We start from the raw sequence: 25,096 nt of genomic DNA on the forward strand, positions 1-25,096 counted from the left end.
AGCAGATCAGTCTCCAGTCAACCCCTGTACTCTATCCCTGACGAGAAGAGTAAAGAGAGTTTCTCCTGTTGACCCCTCGCGGTGTAGACCCCCCGGTAACTCGACCTAAGGTACGTCGACTCCAGCTACGTTATTCACATAGCTGGAGTTGCGTAACTTAGGTCGACTTACCGCGGTAGCGTAGACATGGCCTAAGTACTGGTAGTTACTGAGCATTTCCCAAAGGTTGGTGTGAGCATTTCACAGCCTAGCTGCTCTGATTCTGCTCTGTGTTTTATGTTGGTTAGGACCAAAGAGGGTTATAATCTAGCCATTGGGGAGTTTAAGGTGTATGAGGAGTAGGAGGTTATTTCTGGTGGGAGTTATAATAACAGACACAAGTTTGTAGCCATCTGGGATTTGGAATGTCTGGATCCCTCCAGTGAAACCTGGGGGGTCCTTCCCGAGGAGAAGATTATGCTCCGAGGAGATTGTAAACAGGTGGAGATAAGTGCCTGTGCTGGGGGGCTGGGGAGGGCTGCTTGTGCTCTCTGTGTGTGAGTGAGCTGGAAAGGTAGTCATGCTCTTTGGGCCTGATTTTCAGGGGTGCTGCATACCAACAGCACCCAGTAACCTCAAGGAGAGCTCCAGGTGCCCATCGCCTCTGAAAGTCAGGGGGACTGGACAGCATTGAGCAGCGGTGAGTGATAAACCCTGCACAATGAGCATCTCTTGAGTGAATAACTCGGCCCATAGACAGGCTTACGAAGTGTTCAGCAGATGAATGGCAGTAGAATGTGGAGAGGGGCATATGCTTTAATCAATGCATTTCCGTAAGTGCTCATCAAATGCTTAAAACCAGATTGTTTTGCCTCAGAGTTTAACAAGCCATGAGGCCTCTCTCCTTGGGTAGGAAAGAGTCTAAAGGGGAAAGCAGATGGAAACCTACCCACCCACCTCTTCTTTGCCAGCACCTTGTCCTGGGAACATGGGGTTTATGAAAGACTAAAGGAAGAGGGGTTTGGTGCTGTCACCACATCCCTGTAGTCCCTCCTGGGACATGTGAGTTCAACTTGTTCTCTCTCCTTTAGTGTTTGCTCTGAGTGTCTGCCTCAAGATCTAGCTCAATAACCTCCTTATACTTTTTCTGAAAACAGGGCTTGGATCATCTGACTCCTCATTGAGCTCACATGCTAGTTATTCCAAAGCAGGGGATGTTTTCAGTGCACAGTAAAAGCCCTCTGAAGTGAGGCCAGAGCCAGAACTCCCCAGGGAGGACGAGCAGCATTGCACAGCCATGGATTCAAACAAACAAGAAGGTAAAGTACACTCTTTGATAGAGGTGAACTAAAAAATAAAGCCCTCTCCAGCAAGAGAAATCACTCCTTTGGAAAACACAACCCAGCTCTGTAAGAGTCCCCTTTTGGAAAAAGATTTTCAAAAACTCTCAGCACTGCTCTGATGCTGCTCCTTCTGTAGTCAATGGTAAATCTACAGCTGACTTCAGACCAATGCTGAGGCCCAGATCCCTCAGAGGTATTTAGCCACCTAATTTCCATGTATTTCATCAACAGGAGTTAAGAACCTAAATACCTTTGAGGATTCGGGCCTGAGTGCTTTGGAAAATCCCACTAATTTCTTCTAGAAGCCAAAAATGTTTTACTCTAATCTGGGAAAGAAAGGAAGAGGAGGGTAGGAGGTAGAACTATTCCATTGCCTTGCCAAATTATTAAAAAGTAAACGCTAATAACCAATGTAGAACGTATTTTAAAAAGTATTTCCATACAGAAATTAGGAGTTCAAAGGAGACCTCATCGGTCACATTCTTTGTATTGCAGATATTTTCAGTTTGAGAATCTGACAATGAAAAGCTGATTTTATTAATTAAAGCATTTTAGATCACATAGATCTTAGGCCCCAGTTCTACAGGATACTTAAGCACATGCCTAACTTTAAGCACTGGCTGCTTAAAATAAAGCATGTGCTTAAGGCCCTTGCAGAATTGGGGCCTCATTCATTCATTACTTATACCTACCAACATGCTGTTAAAACCATGTGGGGATGGGGTGAATGGAAACGAACAACAGTGTGTTTTGGAAAAGTTGGGGTTAGATCATACAGTTCTTTCACTTGCAAAACTCCTGTATATTTCAGTTCTGTGCAGAGATACAAGCAAGGGTAGGTCCTCACTCCATAACTTTGGAATTTAGAACAGAACCCATTTAAACTGTTTGTTTTTAGTTTATTTATTTGAGGTACATCGTATTTGGAGTCAAAACCAATGCCAAAGCAGGACTATAGCATCATGGCCTACAGGGACACCCTGCTGTTGGAGGTGACGTCTTTCCCAAGAGACATAAGGTCTTTTCACAAGAGGGTTGATGTTAACCTCAATGTTCTGTGACCAAATTCCAATTTATGCCCCAATCCTGTAATCACTTCAGTATATACTTATGCATATGGGTAGTCCCTTGAAGTCAACAAGACTTCTCTTGTACTACAGGTAAGCACATGCTTAAGTGGTTGCAGGTTCAGGACTTCAGCTTTCACTGGCTTGCCTGAATTCTTCTTGCAGCTTTGTTTGGATACAGTGTTCTTCATTTTCCATCCTAAACTGTTGTGTGATGTTGCTGTGCGCTGTGGAGGAACTGCCACTCGCCACTTCAGAGGTGGCTGCATTTCTGTGTTGGTGAAGTAACTGCTGAAGCTAAAGGCTTTGGATCTTTTAGGGTGACAGGTAGAAAAAGCATTAGAAAAAGCTAAAGTATTTAAGTATATATTGATTCAGCTGTGGTATCACTGTGCAAGTTTGAGCAATGGACAAGAGCCAGGCTTTGGTCCTACAGCCTCTGACCTTTCTCAGAAAGGGTCAAATTCTGATGGTGCAAAAGGGTTTCAGAGGAAGGGCATAAATGAGAGCAGAGTACATTTGTATTTTCTCCTCCAGATTCTGGGCTGTATCCCCACAGGTAAATTAAATTAAGCATAGGAACAATGGGGTTAATTTTTTAAATTAGTTTTACTAAATTAGGCCTGTGCACTCAGTCCCAGCTGAAATGGAAATTGACTCCAGGATGCTTTCAATTCGTTGATATCCCCCACAGACTGCTGAGATTCATTTGGTGTCACAGCAGAAAATGAGAAGGTGGCCCAAGAATCTAACTTTCCCCAGCTCTGTGTTAGCGTGCTATGCCCTGGACCCAATGCGTGCGGTGAATTTCCAGTGGTGAGTGGGGATTTCAGCTGGATACCCGTAAAGAGGAGCTCTGCTCTGAACAATGCAATGGTTGCGGGGAGGGTGTCCGGAGCCCTTCCCCATCTGCCCCTGCTCAGGAGCAGGCTACAGAATCTGATGTAGAGTCAGCACTTAATAGAAGTGATCCTGATCTACACCCACTGAAGCCAATGGAAAGACCCCCACTGACTTTGGTGGGCTTTGGATTGGGTCCCATGTGTATCAAACCAGCATGAGAAAACACTCCAAAGGAGGCTGAGGAGGAGGGGAGCCAGGGCCCTTCCTCTCTCATGTCTGCACTGGCCTGAGGAATTGGGTAGGAGCTCAGGAGAAAGAGTGCTGCCTTCACACACCCCTGAACACTCTCCCTCTGGAAATAATTCTGCCTCCCTGATCTTCCCAGGGGGGTGCATCTCTGACTCACCTTTTCCTTGGGGCACAGTGCCACAGAGTCACCCTCGAGCCCTTCGTATTAAGATGTCAGAGAAGTGACCAAGTCTTTCCCCATTAGCTCATCAACTGCTGGATCCAGCATTCCTAAATACAAAACCACTGGATTCAAAGAGGAGTTCACTTCCTGGATGATGTCATCAGAGGAGTTCCAATAGCAGCTGAGCCCTCTCCCTCTTATTCACACTCCCGGCTCCTCTCTGCTAGATCCATCAGTGCCTAGCTTACTTAACAACAACTGCTTTTGCCTTTGAGCTCCCATCTTAATTTCCCCATTGTCTTTTTAAGCTGTATTCATTAAAATAAATCTGCACTGTGGCCTGATTTTAGGGGCTTAATATTCTTGTTTATATAATATGGGTTATAGGCTCGCCAATTAATCTGATCAGAAGATAATACGGTTCTTGTCCCAGAATCAGGCTACAAGGACCCTGGGGATGCATGACAAAGACACTCACATAGAGAACAGAAATACAGCCGTAAAGACTTTTATAGACATAAGGGAAAAAGTAATCAATCAGAATTACAGAAATAATATTAATACTGTTCTAGAGGTACATTTGATATCATTTACTATAAAGCTTCTTAGATGAATATACTCACACGGTTCCTTCATAGCCTGGCGTAAGAGACAAAGGACCAGCCTCTCCTCTGGCATGTCAAAGAGTCTGATGCTCCAGGTTCCTCAATTCTTGAGTGGAAGATGAAGAACTTAAGAGAAGCTAGAGAACTAGAAAGCTACAGAAAGACCCAAGAGAAGCTAACTTAAAACCTGACTAAAATTAACTAACTAAACATGGTGATTTGCCACTCTTATAGAGCCTGAGAACATTATGCTCACCTTCCATAGCGAAACTTAATTTCCTCATCCACACAATGTTAGGTTATGCTTACTCTATAGATTGGCTGTGACCGGAGTCCCGGGAGGGCCACACTGAGATTGCTCAAACTGCAAAGAATGGGGCAGACAATCCCCAAAACTGGTGGTTATTCCAATACTTTGATTCACCCAGCCAGCAACAAAACAGCTTTTACAATACCTTACTGGTTACTCACAAGCCAGAATACAGTTCCTTTAAAGCAACCCAGCCTTGGGCTTCCACCCAGACAGCCAAGTCAAATATGAGGAGGATTACTGAAAATCTTGTTCACCGTATAAAATAGTTCTAACCAATCCCAAAGGATCAGATACATTACCCTCCAGGTAAATTAATATTTCAGATCTTACCCAAATATATGCTTACAGCCAATTCTTATTAACTAAACTAAAATGTATTAAAAAATGAGAGAGAGAGTGTGTACTGGATAAAAGATCATTATACATACAGACATGAATAGAGTTCTTAGGTCACTTTCATAGTAGAGATGGTGAGCTTTAGAGTTGCAAAGAGTTCTTTCAGAATGAGTCCATGGGTTCAGTCCAGTGTTTAATATCAGGGTGCTCCAGAATGGAACTCAAGCTTCCCCTGATGAAGCATAAGGCGATTTGAGATGAAAGGATCAGGTCCCAAGAGAACTGTATACAGTTCCCGGGGAAGCCGCTTGATAGCATGCAGTCCTTGGGTGAAAACAGGCAATCATCCTAGCTTTGAAGCACACCTCCTATTTCCTAAGCATCATCGGTAATTAGCTATATGGATTAACATAAGGGAATTGCCTATTTCCCACCATTTGCAGATGATTTACCACAAACTTCAGAGAGAAGTTAAGACAGTGATATCACTACATTTACAGTTCATTTAAATCTTTTGATCTCTGAATTAACAGAATATAGTGATAGACAGGAACTGTTTGGTTACATTGTTAGCTTCTCAGAATATATATGTAAACACAAAAATTATCTACTAATATGTCTCTAAAGGTTGAATCTGGGTCAGTTAGCCTGCTAGCTGTGTAACCCTTTCTGCCCTATGTAACATGGCATAGTCATAGGTATTAATGACAATTAGTTCATCTGCACATCTGTTATTTCTGGCCTGAACTGGTTTCATGGTGGTGTTGCCCTGTTTTTGTGGTATACCTGTTAAGTTTATAGAGGGCAATTGGTTGGCCACTTATCTATGCCAAAGGTAAAAAGCATAAGTATATTAACTTGTTTCAGCTCATCATACAGGATGCGGCCTGTAGGTTCCTCATGTGGCTGCCAAAATACTCTAGTACAAATCTATAAATCTATTATAATAAAACAGGAAAGGGGAGACAGCTGGGGGGTCACCCATGCTCCCCTCAGGTGGCGGGACAGACAGTCAGGGGGTCGCCTGCGCTCCCCTCAGGCAGGGGGAGACAGTCAGGAGGTCGCTCGCACTCCCCTCAGGCGGGGGATTTAAGTGCTAGTCTCACCATATTGGATTTTTTCCCCTCAAAGTCCTAGTTCCTGGATCATGTGAGTTTGTGAGACACTCAGCTTGCATTTTAAAACAGAAGTATGTTTCTAGTTCTCATGGTTGTGGTGAAAAGCTTGAAAATGTGACCTGAGTGCACCCTGCAGGGCCAGAGCCAGAAAGCAAAGCAAAGAACCCTGGTTTGTTTTTTTAAATCATAATTTTTTAGGCCAATCTCATGATTTCAGGGTGCTGAGTGAGGTTGGCAATACCGCACATCACTGTACCTTGCATACTGCCTCTTTCCCTTATTTCATCAGAGAGGTTCTGCATCAAGCAATGCAGACCAGTCCTGAGAGTGTTAGAGCCCTTTGGCAACACACCCACCAGACCTTTAGGGCTGGAGGCACAACTAAAACTAGTCTGGACAACACTCCCGACAATGTCAAAATGTGTGTGTGTGGGGAAGAGATAGAATCATAGAATATCAGGGTTGGAAGGGACCTCAGGAGATCATCTAGTCCAACCCCCTGCTCAAAGCAGGACCAATCCCCAGACAGATTTTTGTCCCAGATCCTTAAATGGCCCCCTCAAGGATTGAACTCACAACGAGATGAACGTGAAGACCTATTAATTCTTCTGTCTTTTACTTTCATTATTCCATGGAGAATTAGCTCACGTTTTCCTGAATCAGGACATCACAGACTATAATATGGCAATGCACAGGTGCCCTGTTTTCCTTGGCAGTTGTCCAGTTCCCCCTCAGGGGCAAACTAATCAGGGCTCGATTATGTTGTTTAAGGCACAGAGGGCTGAGCAAGACACCCCAAGGAGGATGCTGGGAGGCACTATGCCTCAGAAAGCTCCTCAATTGCACTGAGAGGAACAATTTGCAGCCACTTGCTCGGAGGTGCAGCCCCTGTACTTTTTTGAGTGCTGGGAGTTGCGATCCAGGAAGCTCTAACATGCCCACTCCTCCTCCCTTGTGCAGTTGCATTAGGGCTAGGAACAATCTAGCCCTCAGTCTTTAGCTTCCTACTTCATATATGTGGCAGCTGCAACAAGGTCCTTAGAAGTAGGATACCTGTTCACTGATCCCATAAACAGAGCTCACTTAAACCCCAGAATGGGATACAGGGTGGGCATTCAGTGCAAATGCTGCATGAATTAAGTGTCACAGGCCAGCATGAGAGAAACCAATAGTAACAGAACAAAGGAAAAGCATCGGCATGTACCAGCATATGCCCCGGTCTTTTCACTTGTTCTCTGAGCTCTCCAGGTATTAGCACTGCTCTGACAATGAGATTGATTGAAGGATTAGAAAACTTGCCTTACAGTGAGAGTCAAGGAGCTGTTGTATTCACTTAGGTGGAATATGGGCCAATGGTGTTAATATGAGCCAGTCACTCTATCCAACATTACACAGTGTTAAACAAGGTCCAGGGTTTGGTATAGAGACCTCAGCCTGCTTAGTACCATGGCAAACACACATAGTTTATTAAAGATACAGAAAAGAAAGAAATACAATTAAAGCATTTGAAATGTGACTTATTAAATACGGCTTTCATTGTAACAATGTCCCTTGTTCCCTTTCCCTTTGGCTCGAGAGAGGCTTTAGAAGGAAAAAACCCATTTGACAGTCTTTAAGATGGTATTAAAGATGGTAATAACTGTCCTTTTGGGGAAAAGAGAAGCAGCTAGTTGAGATGGGTTGGAGCTGTCATTGCTGCTGCTGAAGTCTGATCCTGTTTTGTAGAAGACAAAACAAGACACAAACCCCCAAAAGGGGAAAGAAAAGAACAGCAAAGATAGGAAATGCAGCTTGTGTGTCTGGTGTTGACTCTTACTTGCAACCTCATTACTGGATAAACACAAGCACAGCACATGGTCTGATTAGCCATGCCAAAACTCATACTAGCATCAGGCTGTTTAAGGCATTGCTTTCAGCTGCCTTTTTTTGGTCTCAGGCTTACAACTGTGTTGCAAAATACACAGTCTTGGCTGGCTACGCCAGAGTCTTGTTAGACAGAAGGAAAAAGGAGAGGGATGGGAAAGAGAAGAAATAGAGTGGAGAAGGAAAAGGATACCCATGGGGGAGAGAGAGACAGTCTCACATCCCAGGTTGTATTCAGGATTCAGCCAGAGCCAGAAGAGGTGCTGGTGTGATCTGGATCCCTCTCTTTGGCCCGGTTATCTCTCAGGACGGGGGTCCTAGGAGATGGTGTAGCAGCCATGATGATAAGGTTCAATCTAGCAGTCAGTTTTCCTCCCAAAGTCTCTTTCTTTAAGGACCCATGAAGGAAATGGTGGGCACAATAGCCTGTCCCTTCATTATTGTGTCCATCAATTAGGGCTAGTTTCCAACACACCAGTTTTAGTTCACTGATTTCTGGTTCCACACTTTTCTTGCTTACCAGGCATGATCACAGTCCCTGAGTTATAGCAGCAGGCCTTTTGGTTTGCCAGTTCAGTCTTTTTGTCCATTTCATACCTTTTCCTATCAACATTTGTTGTTGTAAGTTATTGTGACGTGTTATGTGCACTTACACTCATTTTTTTTTTACAGTTGAATGCAACTAGGGTAAGTTTCTAGGGCCAATTATCACAACAGAGCTCAATCTGTTTAGCTTAACAGAGAAAGTTAAGGGGTGACTCGACGACAGACTAAAAGGACCCAACATGGGGAACAAATATTTAATAATGGGCTCTTCACGCTAGCTGACAAAGGTATAAGAAGATCCAATGTCTGGAAGTTGAAAGTAGACACATTCAGACTGGAACTATGGCATAAATTTTTAACAGTGAGGGTAATTAACCATTGGAACAACTTACCAAGGACTGTGGTGGATTCTCTATAACTGGCAATTTTACAAGGTATAACAGATACAACAAGTAAGCTATGCCTACTCAATGTGGCACTCTGTCCCCCTCTAGGAGTGGCTAGGCCAGCAGGAAACTGATGAGTCTGCTACAGGCTTGGCTGACAGGTGTCTTTTAGCTCAGGTAGTAGAGGTTCATGCATTAAGAGCAAGAGGCCCAGGTTTGATCCCAAGTTATTTGTAATATTTCTTTGATAAGTCTACTTTCAAAGTCACGCCCCTGATCAGAGTGGATTCTGGCAGGCCAAAGTACTTGTCCCATAATATCTTGGCTACAGAGGGTAGCACATTGGGGAACGCTTGTGCATATCAAGTGAAATGATCTATTACCACTAATATGTTAGTGTTCCCTTTGTTCTCAGATTCTAAGGACAGAAAGTCAATATACACAAGATTCATGGGTCCCTTGCTATGGATGTTAACTAACTGGGCAGATGGTTTGGGTGCCGTCTTCTGAGTTAAACATCTGGCACGATTCTTATAATATTCCTCTCCATCCCTTGCTAATGTGGGCCAGTAATCCCTGCTTCTTACCATTCAAGCGTCCAGTGGAAAAATCAGTTTTCTGCAGAAATGAGACACTTTTTGCAAAAAAATCATTTAAACCAAAACCCAATTTTCCATCAAAGAACAGTGTTGATGAAAAATTTTCAGCCAGCCCTAGAGTAAATCACCTAAGCATCTAAGTCACGTTTGAAAATGGGATTTATGCTTCTAAATCACATAAGTGCAAGGAGGAATTCAATTAAACTGAAACCAACACATTTGAAGCTAATAAAAGGAAATACTTTTTAAAAAAACCCACAACACAATTAATCTGTGGAACAAATTGCCACAAAACATAACAAGGGCCAGGAGCTAGGAAGGATGCTAAAGAAGGATTGAAAAATTTATATGGATAATGGGAACACATAGATAGGATTTTAAAAAAACAACTTTAGGAAGGATCTAAACCATAATGCTTCAGGGCATACACCAACTACTAACTGATGGTGGTTAGGAAGGATCTCTTAGTGGGCAGAAGATATAATTGTGTATTAGGGGGTTTCCTGCAGCTTCATATGAAGTATCCAGACCTGGCTATTGTGAGAGACTGGATACTGTACTAAATGGACCTCTGGTCTGATCTAGTCTGGCAATTCCCATGTTATAACTGCAGCTGATTTTGCAAACTATGTGGTCTCCACATCTCCCAGAACAGGACTAAGTCCTGAAAAGAGATTTGCATCTGCAGAGGATGGCACAGCACTCTGCTCCAGTTATTTATAGCAATCATAATAAGTCATTTTAATTGACTGCAGTTCTTTATTCCCACAGGAGAAACTGAAAATGTGCCAGTGAGTAACCCTGCAACACAGATTTCTCAGGTAAAGACAAGCAATATGCCCTGAATAATTCCAAGTTTAAAGAATGAAGAACAGATTAATAGTCTTTACAACCAAAATTCATTCAAAGGAAAAATAAAGGCAGATGTGCACATTGCATGGACACATGTTATGAACTGGCCGTCCTTCTGAAAGGTGCTTTCATCTGACCTCTTTGCTCACAGCCAGGTGCAAATTAGATGATTGATTTGTGATCTCAGCTAATTAATTAGATGTCACCATCCCATCATTTGGGCGCACACACTTGTGAGTGCAAAACGGGAGGCAGCTGTTGAACACTCAAGCACATTGGCTTCAGTAGGGGGATTGCTCCTTCCCTTCCTGAGCTGCACTCTGTGCTCCTTGTCTATTGCCAAAGATCTGGGTCCGTGTTAATCGTTTAGTATAAAGTTCCCAGCTCTATGATGCAACTTTCTTCAAATTACAGTGAGGCCCCATTTTAACTGCAGTTTAAAAAAAAAAGATATGTAAAATTTGTGGGGAATCGTTTTAAAACGCAGACTTGCTTGTAGCATAGTTTCAACACTTCCATCCCCCACTCTTGCTCTTACCCCTGCCACTTTCCCCCTTTGCTACTACTATCCTTCCCTCCCTGTGCTGCTAGTAACCATTCTAGGGCCAGAGCCTCAGCTTGCATAAAGCAGCATAGCCCCACTGATTTCAAGTCCCGGAAGTCAATAGGGTTACACTGATTTACACCAGCTGACGATTTGGTGTATAACTCTAGGACCAGAAGGGGTACTAATCTCTGCCATTAGAGACACAGTCATCAATAGATGCAAGACTCAATAAATGTAAGCTAGTCCATGATAGGACAAGACATCGGGCCGTTCCACTGGGGATAGGTGGGAAAATTAACTGAAATTGCCCAGGTGCTTAGGGTTTGTGGAAAGTCCTGGCAGTAATATTTCTGTGAAATTACAATTTGCATACAGGCTCGTTAACAAGAGATGAGAGCCATGTGCTGAGTAATGAACCATTTATTTATAACTTCAGAACAACAGCATAAGAGGGTAGGACACACAATGATGCTTGGTTGAGGCCTGGTGAGGCAACTAAAATAATAATAAATAATAGTAATAATTAATAATAATGTAGTTGGGAGAGGGAAGTTTTCAGGCCTAGTTTCTTGTATGAATTGTTTCCAAACAGTGTAGTTAATAATACCCTGTGTGGTGCGCAGTGCTGTTGCAGCCATGTTGGCCCCAGGATATTAGAGAGGCAAGGTGGGCAAGGTAATATCTTTTATTGGACCAACTTCTGTCGGTGAGAGAGAGAAGCTTTCGAATGAAACAGAGCTCTTCTTCGGGTCTGGGAAACTAACTCAAGGTGTCACTGATAAATACGAGATTTGAACAGATTGTTTTTCATAAGTAAACAACACACATTTGAAGGGACCATTCCAGGTGATGTGACCCATTAACACCCCTCCAGTCAGGGGGAGGAAAGGAAAGCAGGGGGAAAGCAGTCCATGATTTTTAGTGTCTAGCAAAGTTATGAATTTAAACTCCCAGGCTCATCTTTTGAAAGTGTTCTGTGGGTTTCTTTTCAGGATGAGGACGATAGATCAGATATAGATTGATGGCGTTGTGAAAAGTGTTTACCCACAGGTGATATGGTGGTTTTGTCTTTTATCATTTTCCTGTGAGTTCATTTGAGAGCCTAGTGATGGTCTGGTTTCCCACACATAGTTACTATTGGGGCATTTAGTGATAGGTATGTGTAGGACCCATGGATCTTGAAAGGTGTCTTGTGGGGGGTGTTGATCATCACAGCAGTGGAGATATGTCTGCAGGTTTTGCATCTGCTGTTCTGGCATGGTCTGGTGCCACTTTGAGTTGGTGTGTCCTGGTCTGTGGGGAGCCTGCTTCTGATGACGACCTTGGAGAAGTTGGGGGGTTGTTTGAAGGCCAGAAGAGGGGGTTCAGGAAAGTTTTTTCAGGATGGGGTCCCCATCGAGTATGGGTTGTAGCTGTTTGATGCTATCCCATATGGGTTGCAGTATGGGGTGGTATGTGACAACTAGTGGTTTGCAGACAGAGTGGGTTTTATTTCTGTATTGAAACAGGTTTTCTCGGGGTATTTGGGTGACCTGTTCCATAATGTTATCTACTTCTCTGGTGGAGTGTCCTTGTTTGGAGCAGGCAATTCTAAGTGTGTTAAGATGTATATCCTGGATTTTCTCCTCAGAGCATATTCTGTAGTATCTCAGTGCCTGGCTGTAGATAACAGATTTCTTGGTATGTTTGAGGTGGTAACTAGATCTACGAAGTAGGTGTGGTGATCTGTGGGTTTCTTGTATACAGTTGCCTGTAGAGTTCCATTGTTGAAGTTCTTCATGGTGTCCAAGAAGTGGATGCTGGTGTGGGAGTTTTCCAGAGAGAGTTTAATAGAAGGATGGTGATTGTTGAAGTTGTGGTGGAAATTCATGAGGGAGCTGAAGTCATCTGTCCAGATGATGAAAATATCATCAATGTATCTCAGGTATATCATTGATTTCATGGTGCATTTGTTCAGAAATTCTTCAAGGTGCCTCGAAGAGGTTGAGATATTGGGAAGCCATCATAGTATCCTTGGCTGTTTCCATGGTTTGGACAAAGCATTTGTTGTTGAATGTAAAATTGTTATGGGTGAGGATGAAATGGATGAGTGTGTCAATGTGTTTGGGGTGGAGATCTGAGGGTTGTCCACCATCTTGTAAATATTTGAGGCAGGCAGCTATGCTGCCTTTGTGAGGGATGTTGATGTATAGGAAGGTGACATCCCTGGGGACAAGGAGGGTGTTCTGAGGGAGGTCGTTGATGTTGCGGAGTTTGTTGAGAAAGTAGGTTGTGTCCTGGAGGAAGCTGGCCCTTTGTGTGAGGAGTGGTTTGAGGATAGCGTCTATGAGTCCCGATCTTGCTTCAGTAAGAGTGCCGTGGCCAGATATAATGGGTCTGCCTGGGTTCCCTTGTTTAGCTGGGGAAGGATTTGATGATATCCTTAAATTGGGTAAACTGTGGTGTGGGGTTGTCTTTGAGTTTGTTATAGTAGGTGCTGTTGGAGAGTTGTCGGTTGGCCCCCATTAATGTATTCATCATGATTGAGGCAGACAAAGGTGGCACCACTAATCCTGTGGAAATTCCGATTTCATTCTGCTTTTTTCCCCTTCCCAAATAACTCTGGAAGTGCATGTCCAGGGATTGAATAGAGATGATGGATGGAATTAACGGTAGATTTGGAACAGACGCTGTCCGGGGGTACCTAGGGTTGTGATGCACCTCACTGGCCCTTAGCATAAGGAAGACTTATCTGTGCTTGCTGTGAAACAGCTCCCAGAAACCACCAATCTCTGGCAACACAAGCACTGCCCTCCAGGCCTCCTCAGTTCTCGGTCTCTGTGTACCAGTAGCAATAGGCACACACCAACCCCTGAGTCCTCGGAGTGTTCCCTGCAACATCCAGCCCCTTATCCCCTGGACACTCTCAGAACTACCAGGCCTCCTGTTCCCAGTTTGAAAGATTCAGCTCAGGACAAGCACTTTGCTTAGCACCACAGCACTCAGATCTATTGAGAGAGAAAAGAATAAGAAGTTTCTTATCAAAGGATGGTAACTTCCTGTAGAGGATTTAAAAATGTATCCCATATTGCATTTCTCATTAGGTCACACATTTTATAGACACTCATTATGACTCATTCCAGCACTGAGATTTCTAAATTTCAACCTGTACACCTCAGGGGTAATTTGAAACCTTTGCAAGACAGCTTTTTAAAATTCAGGATATATCAAAGCGTCTCCAATCAGCATTTCATTAAATACATGTAAAGCTTTACCCAGGAGTTGTGCAATCAGTATGGGGACTGGCCTGTCCTCTGGAACCGTATGTAGTTACTTAGCCTTTCAAAAGTGATGAGGTTTTCTTCAGTACAGTCCGTTTCCTTGTATGCAGGGCACGACTTACCCAGCTGGGTGTTCCTTGGATGGAGGGAATAGCTGGGGATGGTGGAATCTGCCCCGCCTGTCCCTTATGCTCCAGGCCGGCAGTCTTTCCTTTTCTTGGGCTTCCATCTCCTTCAGCTCCATGGCCTGCCAATGTGCTGCTGCCTTTCTGCCCCCCTCTCCTTGGCTCTCATCTCTGCTTCCCATTTTCTGCTCATATTTGGTGCCCACATTCGTTGTCTTTCTGCTCATTCTCGGCCCGACCAGCTCTCGCTTGGTAGTTGCTTCGCTGTCACTCATGCTTATGCTTTACTTTTGTTCTATTTTCCTTTCCTGAAATAAACAAACAAAACAATAAAGCTGTAACCTTTCTTTTGACTGTTCCCACCCACCCACCACACTTGAGAATCACTTAAAAGCGTTACGCCGGCGATTGAAATACAAACTTCAGTTAAAATAACAAGCTTTGTACAAATCCTGCTTTGACTACATCATTATCACATTCTAGGGTGCAATCCTGATCAGTGAGGGGTTGTATCACCACCTGCCCTGTAACAATGCTTTGCTGTTGTAGATCCCAGTCTGGGCCACTCACAAACAGCCTGCCACCACGCAGGTTACACCCTGAGTGTCTGTGTATGACCATAGCCCTGGTCCAGCAGCCTGTCAGCAACACACTAGTCAGACTCTGGCTTCCACCAGCCTTGGTTATTATTGGAGGGTGACCCCAAAAATGTGTGTTCTGCACTGTCAAGCCCTCTCCTGGACAGTTCAGATATTAAAGTTAAGTTGCTCCTATACAATAAGCAACAGTTTGCTAGTTAAACTGGAGTTACCAAACAGTTCAGTTTAAACACAGCACTGGATTGGTTTAGATTAAAAAAATAAAACAAGTTTATTAACAAAATAAGATAGTTTTAAGTGAATTCAAATATAAGAGATGAAGTTAGAAGTGGTTACCAGCAACTAAAAGCTAAAACACACGTCTAAAACTTAATCTAGCAAGTTTTGGTTCAAGGCTTTTGCTCAAGATGGCCTCTCTCACCTACAGTCTTCCAGCAAGATGGTGACTGACTCTCCTTGGTCAGGATCTCTCCTAGAGGCCCAAAGGTGCTGGTGCTTATGTCTTCTCAGGTGAAAGAACTTGGGGTTCTCTGCCCTTCTCTCTTATAGTCCAGTGAACCATTGAAATGGATTCTTCTGAAGATTAGCCTTCAAAGCAAAGTTTATGCAAACAGTAAAGGAAGCGACAAGGAGTCTGGTGATGAAAAAGGATCCATGTTCTTTCTTCCCACCTGGATTTGCTGAAATGCAAATTTGCTTTGTCCCCTGCCATTTCCTCTCTCTGCTGTCTCGAGGACCCTATTTACTACTTTTATGGAAACTAAAGTAAACACACATTCCTTTGTTTAGAACAGGCCTACTTAACAGACGTTGCCTAGGCAGGGCTGTGTGGTTTTGGACATGTGTTAATAACATCATACAGGGGGATTTCATAACTTTATATATAATCTTGCTACAGACATTTCACCAAGATATTATTAACCAGAGAGTTATTAGTTTTCAAATGGTACTTCACAAGGCATATTTTGTACAAAGATTATTACAATGGTGTGTAGGGTGTGAATTCAGGGGTGCTTTCAGTCACACTCTCCCAATGGAGCCAGGAGCTGTAGGTACTACTGCAATACAAACCACAGTCAGTGTGTGCGCCAGGAACTCCCACTGAGGTAGGACAGGTGCTCCCCACTTCTCCTACACCGGGAGAAGGCATGACTGACCCTCGAGGAGTAAGGGAAACTCTCCATTTTAGAAATCAGCATTAAGCCTAATAAATAATAATAATTGGTATATCTCCTATCTCCTAGAACTGGAAGGGACCTTGAAAGGTCATTGAGTCCAGCCCCCTGGCCTTCACTAGCAGGACCAATTTTTGCCCCAGATCCCTAGGTGGCCCCCTCAAGGATTGAACTCTCAACGCTGGGTTTAGCAGGCCAATGCTCAAACCACTGAGCTATCCCTCCCTGCCTGAGGAGAGTTGGTGCCTTGCGATCTGAGGAGGGTCTTGCTCAAGAATGGTTTAATTTGTTGACTGCTTGCTAACTTTTGACTGTTTTGTTATGCAAATATGTTAGGTGCCATTTACTGTCCTTAATATCCAGGCCACCTTCCCCCTTAGACTAGCTTTTCCCTCCTTTCAGAGGTGAACAGACTGTAGTTTGAGAAGGAATTGAACCTGAGAACTTCTGGCTCTAAAGGAATGAGCTGCTACTGCCTGAGCTAAAAACGATTTAGGTCAATTAGCCAAGCCAAGTAACAGGCTCATCAACCCCCGTGGCCTGGGCACCCTTAGATGAGGACAGAGCATCGCAATGAGTTGGTTACATAAGCCCTTGTGTCCTCATGCCAAATTGATGATCTGATGAACTTAAGGGACACTGCTACTAACAGCATGTTCGGAGGGCTCGGATTCACATTGTTTCTGGTTCCTTTTAGTTGCAGGCACTGGCCTCTGAACTAAAAACTGGTTTCACTGAAGCAATGCAGGAACTTTCAAGAATTCAGCATGGAGAGTATGCTCTGGAGGAGAAGGTTAAGAGCTGTCACTGCACAATGGAAGAGAAAGTGTCAGAGATGAAGAATTCGCTGAACTCTTTCAAGGTAGGAGCTATTCCCACCTGTTACATTCCTCAGACCCCTGTTACATTCAGTGCATGCTCACAGAGGTCTTTGATAAAAACGTAAGTGTCCTTGCTAGAAGACTGCAATATAACATGACTTTATTTCTTAGAATTGAGAACAACAAAACACAAGAACCCAAGCAGGCTGCTCCCTACCACAGAGAGGACAACTCAACCCACTTTGGCTGTCTGGCTACAGACTGATTGTTGCTAGACTCAGATTTCACACATCCCTACAAAGTCCCCTAGGCTGCAAGCAAGACTAGGAAAACCCCTTGTCATTTATAATACAAGCCTACAATTTTAACCAGTTTTTAAATATGCCACAACACCCTCTCCTGTTCTGAACAGCATAAAAGAGCATCCAGCTACAGGCCAAGCCCAGAAATGAGTTAAACTAAAACAGAGAAAATGAACTATTTGGAACCCATATTCTGGGTGAGGCTACTTATCACACTGGATTAATGAACTAGCTGGACTCAACTGTAGAGACCCAGAGCCAGTCCCATCATATCATAAGTCACAAGTGAAAATGAGTCTTGATAACGTGTATACACGTCCCTCATCACAGAACGGCTACACAGCCAGTGCCTGAGAGCAGGGGTTTGTAGGTCGTCGCTGAAGGGCATTGCTACAGAGCAGGGGTTCTCAAACTGGGGGTCGGGATCCCTCAGGGCATCACGAGTTTATTACAGGGGGGTCATGAGCTGTCAGCTTCTACCCCAACCCCTGCTTTGCCTCCAGCATTTATAACAATGTCAAATATTTAAACAAATGTTTTTAATTTATAAGTGTGGGTGGGTGTCACACAGAGGCTTGCTATGTGAAAGGGGTCACCACTACAAAAGTTTGAGAACCACTGCTATAGAGTCATATTGAAGCTTGAACAGATCCTGTCTGCTTTCATGAGAGAGAAACAGAACATGTAGATAAATGAACTCAGATAAAACCCTCTAAGGGTGGGCTAAAGTCATTCAGAAAGTTGGGCTCATTGATTTCAGTGGGAGAGAAACACCTGAGCAACACTGAAACTCCAGCCTTGGGGCAGATCCTGGCCCCCATTCTAGAGGCTTTGCACCTCTCTGGCAGTGCACAGCAGCGGGAGAGATGGCTTAATCTCCTGGTGATGGATTTCTCCCAGCTCTGGGCACCACCTCTACCTCCTCCCACCCCACCCACCCATGTGAAGTTATATGGGAAAAAGGTTAAACAGATAATTTAAAAATACAAAAAGCAAACTAAGGTCCCGATCCTGCATACACTTACATGTGAGTGACCCCATTGTGGGATGAGAACTGCATGAGGGCACTACCAGCTGTTCTCTGCGTCATTGGGAGTCAGTCCATTGACTTTAATAGGCTTTGAATGAGGTCCTTTGACTCTGTCTCTCTCTGCCTTACAAGAGCTTCCTTTCTCATGCTGGTTAAGGTGCCCAAACATACTCCAGTAATGGAGGCTGTGGCAGAGATTTCCAGTACATGCTGAATAATACATGTATACATGTCCAAAACCACAGCACGTACATGATACACGCTGTAACTGCAAGAGAATAATCATCTGACCAATAGTTTTATTCCAGTAATTTCTAATCATGAGCATAGTGTCATTCCAGGCATGCCTTCCATCATGACCAGGGAGCATTAGTATGTAAATTTTCTAAGTGATGTTTGAATTTATTCTGGGTTTTAGGAGGAGCTCAGTGATGCCAAGTCGAAGATTGAAGTGATCAGTGCCAAGCAAGAGGAAATGCAACAGAAAATTGAACAGCTGCAACAAGAGAAACGTAGGGAATCCCGGAAAGTGAAAACTAAGTAAGGAACTAAATCTAGAGTGTCCTGAAGTGCTCATTGTTAATTAGCAGCAGCCTCCATTAGTGCAGACTAGCTTCATTTCTTCATGTCTGGAGACATCTGTATTCCCTATAGAGTAGAAAAGATGCTGGCCTCTAGCAGCACATCAGGCATTTCAGATGAAATGTTCTACGTATCCAACACACCAGAGAAATGATTAACAGCTTTAACGTCCTCATTGTTGATCCAACAGTGTTAGTGAAAAGTGACTTGAGTAACTTCAAGGTAAACCTCAACTAAGGTTTTTACTGAAAAATGTAAAAGTGTTTAAAAATGTAGGGTAAACTTTTCAAAAGTGCTTCAGGAGCACAGGTTCCATTGGAAGTCAATGGGGTACCATATTATGCAGTTCCATTGGAAGTCACTGGCATACAGTATTATACAATCCCTCTATAGTCAATGGCAACTATGCTCCTAAGTCACTTAGCCTCTTTTGAAAATCCCACGGACATTATTACAAAAGACGGACCCTTAGGAGTATTGCAGACAATAGTAGTGTGTGTAACTGCTACTTACCTGGTCTCCTGCCACCAGGCAGCTTCCTCTGCCAGGCAAGGCAATCCAAGTACATATGACTCATGCAGTGCGTGTGGGTACTGTGCCAACATCTCTGAGGTGACAGCTGACCTGTACACTGACCGAATGGGATGCTTGCTGGTCCCCTCACTCCCTAAGCTGGCTGCCATGGGGGTAACCCATGGGGAGTCTGTAGCACCTGGGACAACTTGCTGCTGGTGCTGGCTGCTGGGGGCATGTTGTTGTGATAGTTACTAGCCCTCCTGCTGACAGCATTTGGAAGCTGCTGGGTGTGATGGTAACAGCAGCCTGAGGCCCATCCAGGGATGAGACTCCTAACGGATGTTAGCCACATCACTGAATGCACAGCTTGAAGGCGCTCAGATACTATAGTGGTGAGCATGGTATAAGAACCTCTGTAGGATAGACTAGGAAAAGTCTGTTGAACTCTTAAAGTCAGCGGAGATTGTAGCCTGCCAGGTAGGTACACTGCGTTTCCTGTGTGAAATTCTCCTTATCCATTGCAACTCCTTGCAAGGGTTCTGAATAGCTTGTCTCTCTTGCGTGGACCATTGCACACCTTGCACTTGTTCCACAGCAAAGTGAGCCCATGGCACGTGCATCCTGTTGTGGGGGAGTGTCTCTGCATTCACCATCCGCTGCCTCCTCCCTTTCCCCTCTTGGCTGAGCTGCCAGATGGCCAGAGAGCTGGGTGCACGTTGCTGGTGCACTGCCAAAAGCCCCAGAATGTTGCCACGTGATTGCCTGCCGCTTTGTGACACAGCTGCTCTGATAAGGCAACGCAAAGCAGCTGGTGTTAGCTACTCCCCTGGCTCATGCAGTTACAGCTGCAATTTCTGATGTGAATTGTGTGCACCCCAAAGCCCACTTGTGCCTAGCTGCACTATGTGGGACACCTGGGGGGGCTCATTTTCCAGGCCACACTAATAACATCCCCTTTGTGACTCTTCAGTGATTTTCTAGCTGGTGGACACATCCCAACACCTAACTCCTTTTGTGCACCCAGCTCTTAGTTACTTGGCTAAATATATAAGAACGTATCTGGCATAACACTGTCCTGCAGCCAGGAGAAGGTGCTCCCAGAGTCATGTTAGTGAACTGTATCCAATGCAACTTCCTCAGGCAAGCCCAGGTGCTGGGCTCGGAGTGCCTCCTTAGTTGTCCTGGGTTTGTATGAGCACTCATATTTGTATTGAAGTTTGCCATGATGACAGTTTAAGCTGAAAGTTTGCTCTGTGGTATTGTGCTTTCCAGTTGCCTCTTTATTTTCACAGAAGAACACAAAAGGATGAACACGGATCACAAACGGTGCCTACTCCTCTACAAGGCAGTCCGTTCCGATCGATAAATCTCCCGGAACCTGTACTGATTAATGAAGATTTTACAAGTCTTTTGCACCATGCAACCTATGAGAGAGGTATGAATGAGGGAGAATGAAGCAAGAGTTCCTTTCCTTTCCTCTGAAAAATACTCCTCATAGTAAGCTTTCAAGGGATAAGATGAGATGTGCATTGCAGATACCAGTATTTGTCACCATCTTTGTGTACACACACTAACTTGGCTGGATTAAGGCAGGATATCCAGGCACTGGTCTGAGAGAGTTTGATGTATGAAGTTTGGATGTATTTGGGGTGAAGGGCACTGCTAGTGTTTGGATTGGCCATGGGGAGAAGCTAGTTTGCATTGGTAGGCCTGGGTGCTAGGAATGCCATGAATTCTTTGATAGCTGTTGAGAGTTCTTGGACTGGATTAGAGCTGGGTTTCATTTAGGCCCCGATTCAGAAAAGCATGTATGCACATGCTTAACTTTGAAGACAAGTACCAAAGAAATGTTAAACAGTTCTGTTTTGCTATGAGAACCCATTGCTTCCATGGTCACCTTCTGCAGACCAAAACTTCTGGGTTATATTCTCCTTACTAAAACTGGTAGTTAGGGATAAAAAAAATCCCCAAACTGACCTGCTCAGAAAACTTCAAAATTAAAATGTCAAAGAGTTGCTGTGTTTTCCATTCCTTTCTATTCCCAATAAATTGTCCTGTTCTGTTCATTCCCTCTGAAGCACCTGGCAATGGCCACTGTCAGAAGACAGGATATCGGGCTAGATGGACCATTGGTCTGACCCATTATGGCCGTTCTTCTCTTATGTTCTTATGACCCAGCTGGTAATGAAATCAAGAGTTTAAATGGCTCTCTCTCAGTAGAAGACCTAAAAGAGGCATTCCACAGGCTAATATTAAAGAATGAAAAATTTAAACTTTCCTTTTGTGTGGTTTGACTACACCTTTCAAGAAGAAACCTGCTACACAAACACCTGCTCATGTCTAGTGATATTAACATCTTACGTAGCTTTCCTTCATTCTTCCAGTCTCTGATACCCGATCCATGGCAGCTGGAGAAGGAAATGTGAAAGTAGTGTCAGGCACGGGTAGGTGAATACTGACCTTTTAAAACTTCCTCCAGGGTTCACCAACCAGCTTCTTTAGAGGAATCCTGACAAAATGGAATGGTAAATTTATAGAATTCTTTCCAGCTAATGCTGAGTTTTGCTCTGGAAAAATGAACACCTCAAGGTCAATTAGCATAGCAGTCTAGCTGAACTCCTGGTAGATTTTGATGTGTGATAAAAGAATCTCTGCAAGAATAATGTGGTTTTCTTTCTCTCTGTGTTTTTTTGCTAGAACAGACCAAAATTTCCAGTGCAAATTTACATTAGTCACCAGAAGCATTTTACAACTCTGGATGTTTCTTTCATTTTGGTCCTCTAAAAAAAAAAAATTGTGGAAATTAGCCACATTTTCTATTAGAACCCAAGAGCAAAGGGTTTTCATTAATGCCCTTGCAGTGCAGTGAGCATAATTCCCCTTCCCCCATCTCTTCTTCATGATTTATTAAACTTGGAGGGCCAGGTCGTCAGATGGTGCAAAATGGCATAGCTCCATGAAAGTCAACATAGCTGCATCAATTGATACCAGCTCAAGATCTGGTATTGATGCTCTAATTATAACAATTCTCTCCATTTACATTACACCGTTCATCAAGGATCTCAGAGTACTTCTCCCACATTAATGAAATGTCCTCAAATCCCTGTGAGTAGGTAGGCATCATTATACCCATTTCACAGATTAACTAAGGCAGGGGTGGCCAACCTGAGCCGGAGCCAGAATTTATCAAAGAGCCACAGTAATACGTCAGCAGCCCCCCGCATTAGCTCCCCGCCCCCCCGCTCCCAGTTACTCCCACTCACTGGCAGCCCCACCGATCAGCGTCTCTCCCTCCCTCCCCGCACCTCCTGATCAGCTGTTTCATGGCATGCAGGAGGCTCTGGGGAGGAGGTGGGAAGGGGTGGAGTGGGGGCAGGACCTGTGGCAGAGCCAGGGGTTGAGCAGTGAGCACCCCCGGCACATTAGAAAGTTGGCGCCTGTAGCTCCAGCCCTGGAGTCGGTGCCTGTACAAGGAGCCGCATGTTGTTAACTTCTGAAGAGCTGCATGTGGCTCCGGAGCCCCAGGTTGGCCACCCCTGAACTAAGGGTACGTCTATACTTACTGTCCGGGTCGGCGGCTGGCGTTCGACTTCTCGGAGTTCGACATATCGTGTCTAATCTAGACGCGATATATCGAACTCCGAATGCGCTCCCGTCGACTCCGGAACTCCACCACCGCGAACGGCGGTGGAGGAGTCGACGGGGGAGCCACGGACTTTGATCCCGCGGCGTCTGGACGGGTGAGTACTTCGAACTAAGGTAGTTCGAGTTCAGCTACGCTATTTGCGTAGCTGAACCTGCGTACCTTAGTTCGACCCCCCCCCCTTAGTGTAGACCAGGCCTAAGGGATACAGAGGCCTACATTTTCAAAAGCTGGCTTCTCATTTTGACTGCTTATTTGGTGCCTAATTTTAAGTACCCAAGTTTGAAAATTTGGGAGGGACCTGATTTTTATAAGTGCTGAGGATTGGCAGTTCCTATGGGAGTGAGCAGGAGCTCTGGATGTGCAGCACCCTTGGAAAAATCAAGTCGTAGGTTTCTCAACCTGGGGACTCCAAAATTGAGGCAACTCAAACGAGAAGCCAGTTTTGAATGTGCAGTCCTAAGCACCTAGCCCAATGGGAAACTGGGAGTCCTGATTTCCAATCCCCACCCCCGCCACCATTCCGACCATCAGACAGGGGTGAAAGTAAAATTTCTTTTACCAGCACGGGGAAGGGGCAGCTTTGCCCCCCAGAAGGGGCAGAGCCTCAGGCAGAAGGGGGGGGGTCAGGGTCCCCCAGCCAGCCCGCCCACGCCGCCAGCGGTGATTTAAAAGGCCCAGAGCTCCGGCCGCTGCCCCCCCCCGTCGGCGGCCGGAGGGGGAAAAGGGGCTTTAAAGTCAGCGGTATGGGCTGGTACAGGTGGCCACTTTTTACTGGTATGCCGTTTTTACTGGCCCGTACCGCTTTACTGTCACCCCTGCCATCAGAAGCTTTTCTGTGGATCCTTTCGTTTACACCAATTAAAGGGATAGACAAGGGTGACAAGGACCCAGCAAGACAAGTCAGGCACATTGTGGAGAATCCACTAGTGACCCCCTATATTTAGGGACTTTTTCCCCCTGTTTTCCACCCCTCCTATCTGTTCTCCTCGTTTGCACTGTTACAACAGTGATTTCTTCACGGTGCTGTCTTTACTGTATTGGATGCTTTTAGGAAGAGATTTTCAAAAGAGTGGCATTCATCTTGTGAGTGGAATTTGCAGTTGCATTTGAATTGGTGGTGCAAATCTGAATATTTGAACCGGTACATGATTGCTGGTGCAAACCAGTACTCTAACTTGCAACTGCAAAGCATTCTTCAGGCAACAAGAAGTCAGGTGTCATTTTTGCAGGTTCAAATTGCCCCTACAGGCAGGGGAACTTGGGCTTCATCCTTATGGAAAAGTAAATCCATCGTAAACTGACTATTAGGGGTGCTGAACAGCATCCCTATCACTTTGGAGGGGACATGCTTTGTAATTACTACTACATAGCAGTTTTTCATGCAGACTTTTTACAAAGATTGCAAAGTCTTGACAGCAGCTTGTGGTTTCTAGGCGGGAGCAGTGCAAATCCAGAGACAGAAGAAAGCCTCAAGCCTTCCTTGCCAGCTGACATTCAGCCAAAGGGTCACCCCACATCAACTGTGTGGAAGCAGCCCAAGGACAGTAAAGAGTGGGGTGATGAATATATTTCTAAGGAGCACCCAGACAGAGTGAAGGAAACAGGCCAAAGCAGATACACCTCAGTGGACAATGTCTTATGTGAAACTTCTTTCGCTGGTAAGAATAAAGAAGCATCTGTGGCTAAAAAGCATGGAGGCTTTGGGATTCTAGAGGCCATCAGCTCTAGTCTGGAAGCAAATAAGTTAGCAACGGGACCCACGAGTAGTTGAAGTTGTAAATTTGTTGTAGGTTTCAGAGGAGAGCTAGCTGAAATGCTGGATTTCCCATTTGCAAGAAATGTTGGCATTCCAAAATCCGAGTTAGGGGAACAAAACCAATTTTCTTCTAATTTTCCCATGAACCAGAAACCCCCCCAACATTTCTTTTCAGAACCACCAGCAAAGGGTGTTTTTTCAGACATAAAATCTGCTCACCAGGATTCTGACAGCTGCTGAGTGACACTGACATTAAATTGGTTCAATAAAAGACATTACCTCACCCACCTTGTCTCACTGACATTCTTGTCCCTTTTATGCTGCTAATTTGGATTTGCCATCATGATGATGAGGTGGGTGAAATTTTCAGCCGAAACTTTTTTTGGCAAAAAAATGCAGATGTGGCAACACCACTGCGTCTTGAGAATTCACGTCGGTTTGGCTGAACTGTTTCAGTCCACAGGAATTCAAAATT

General features: G+C 44.5%; 2 protein-coding genes across 2 annotated transcripts in view; both read left to right on the top strand.

The window, feature by feature from the left end:
- The window catches only part of MORN2 (MORN repeat containing 2), a 28,838-nt gene extending 27,572 nt beyond the window's left edge, over positions 1-1,266 (top strand). Inside the window, exon 6 of the mRNA XM_039532659.1 lies at positions 1,137-1,266. The gene's annotated coding sequence lies outside the window, so the exon portion shown is untranslated. The remainder of the gene's footprint in view (positions 1-1,136) is intronic.
- Positions 1,165-25,096, top strand: part of ARHGEF33 (Rho guanine nucleotide exchange factor 33) — a 43,591-nt gene continuing 19,659 nt past the window's right edge. The window contains exons 1-7 of the mRNA XM_039532657.1: positions 1,165-1,298; positions 10,182-10,231; positions 16,666-16,830; positions 18,540-18,661; positions 20,512-20,654; positions 21,604-21,663; positions 24,299-24,523. Coding sequence (XP_039388591.1) covers positions 1,277-1,298; positions 10,182-10,231; positions 16,666-16,830; positions 18,540-18,661; positions 20,512-20,654; positions 21,604-21,663; positions 24,299-24,523 — 787 coding nt within the window. The 5' untranslated portion in view covers positions 1,165-1,276. The remainder of the gene's footprint in view (positions 1,299-10,181; positions 10,232-16,665; positions 16,831-18,539; positions 18,662-20,511; positions 20,655-21,603; positions 21,664-24,298; positions 24,524-25,096) is intronic.

This window comes from Mauremys reevesii, linkage group 3, assembly GCF_016161935.1.
Source record: "Mauremys reevesii isolate NIE-2019 linkage group 3, ASM1616193v1, whole genome shotgun sequence".
In the NCBI taxonomy this organism is placed as follows: Eukaryota; Metazoa; Chordata; order Testudines; family Geoemydidae; genus Mauremys; species Mauremys reevesii.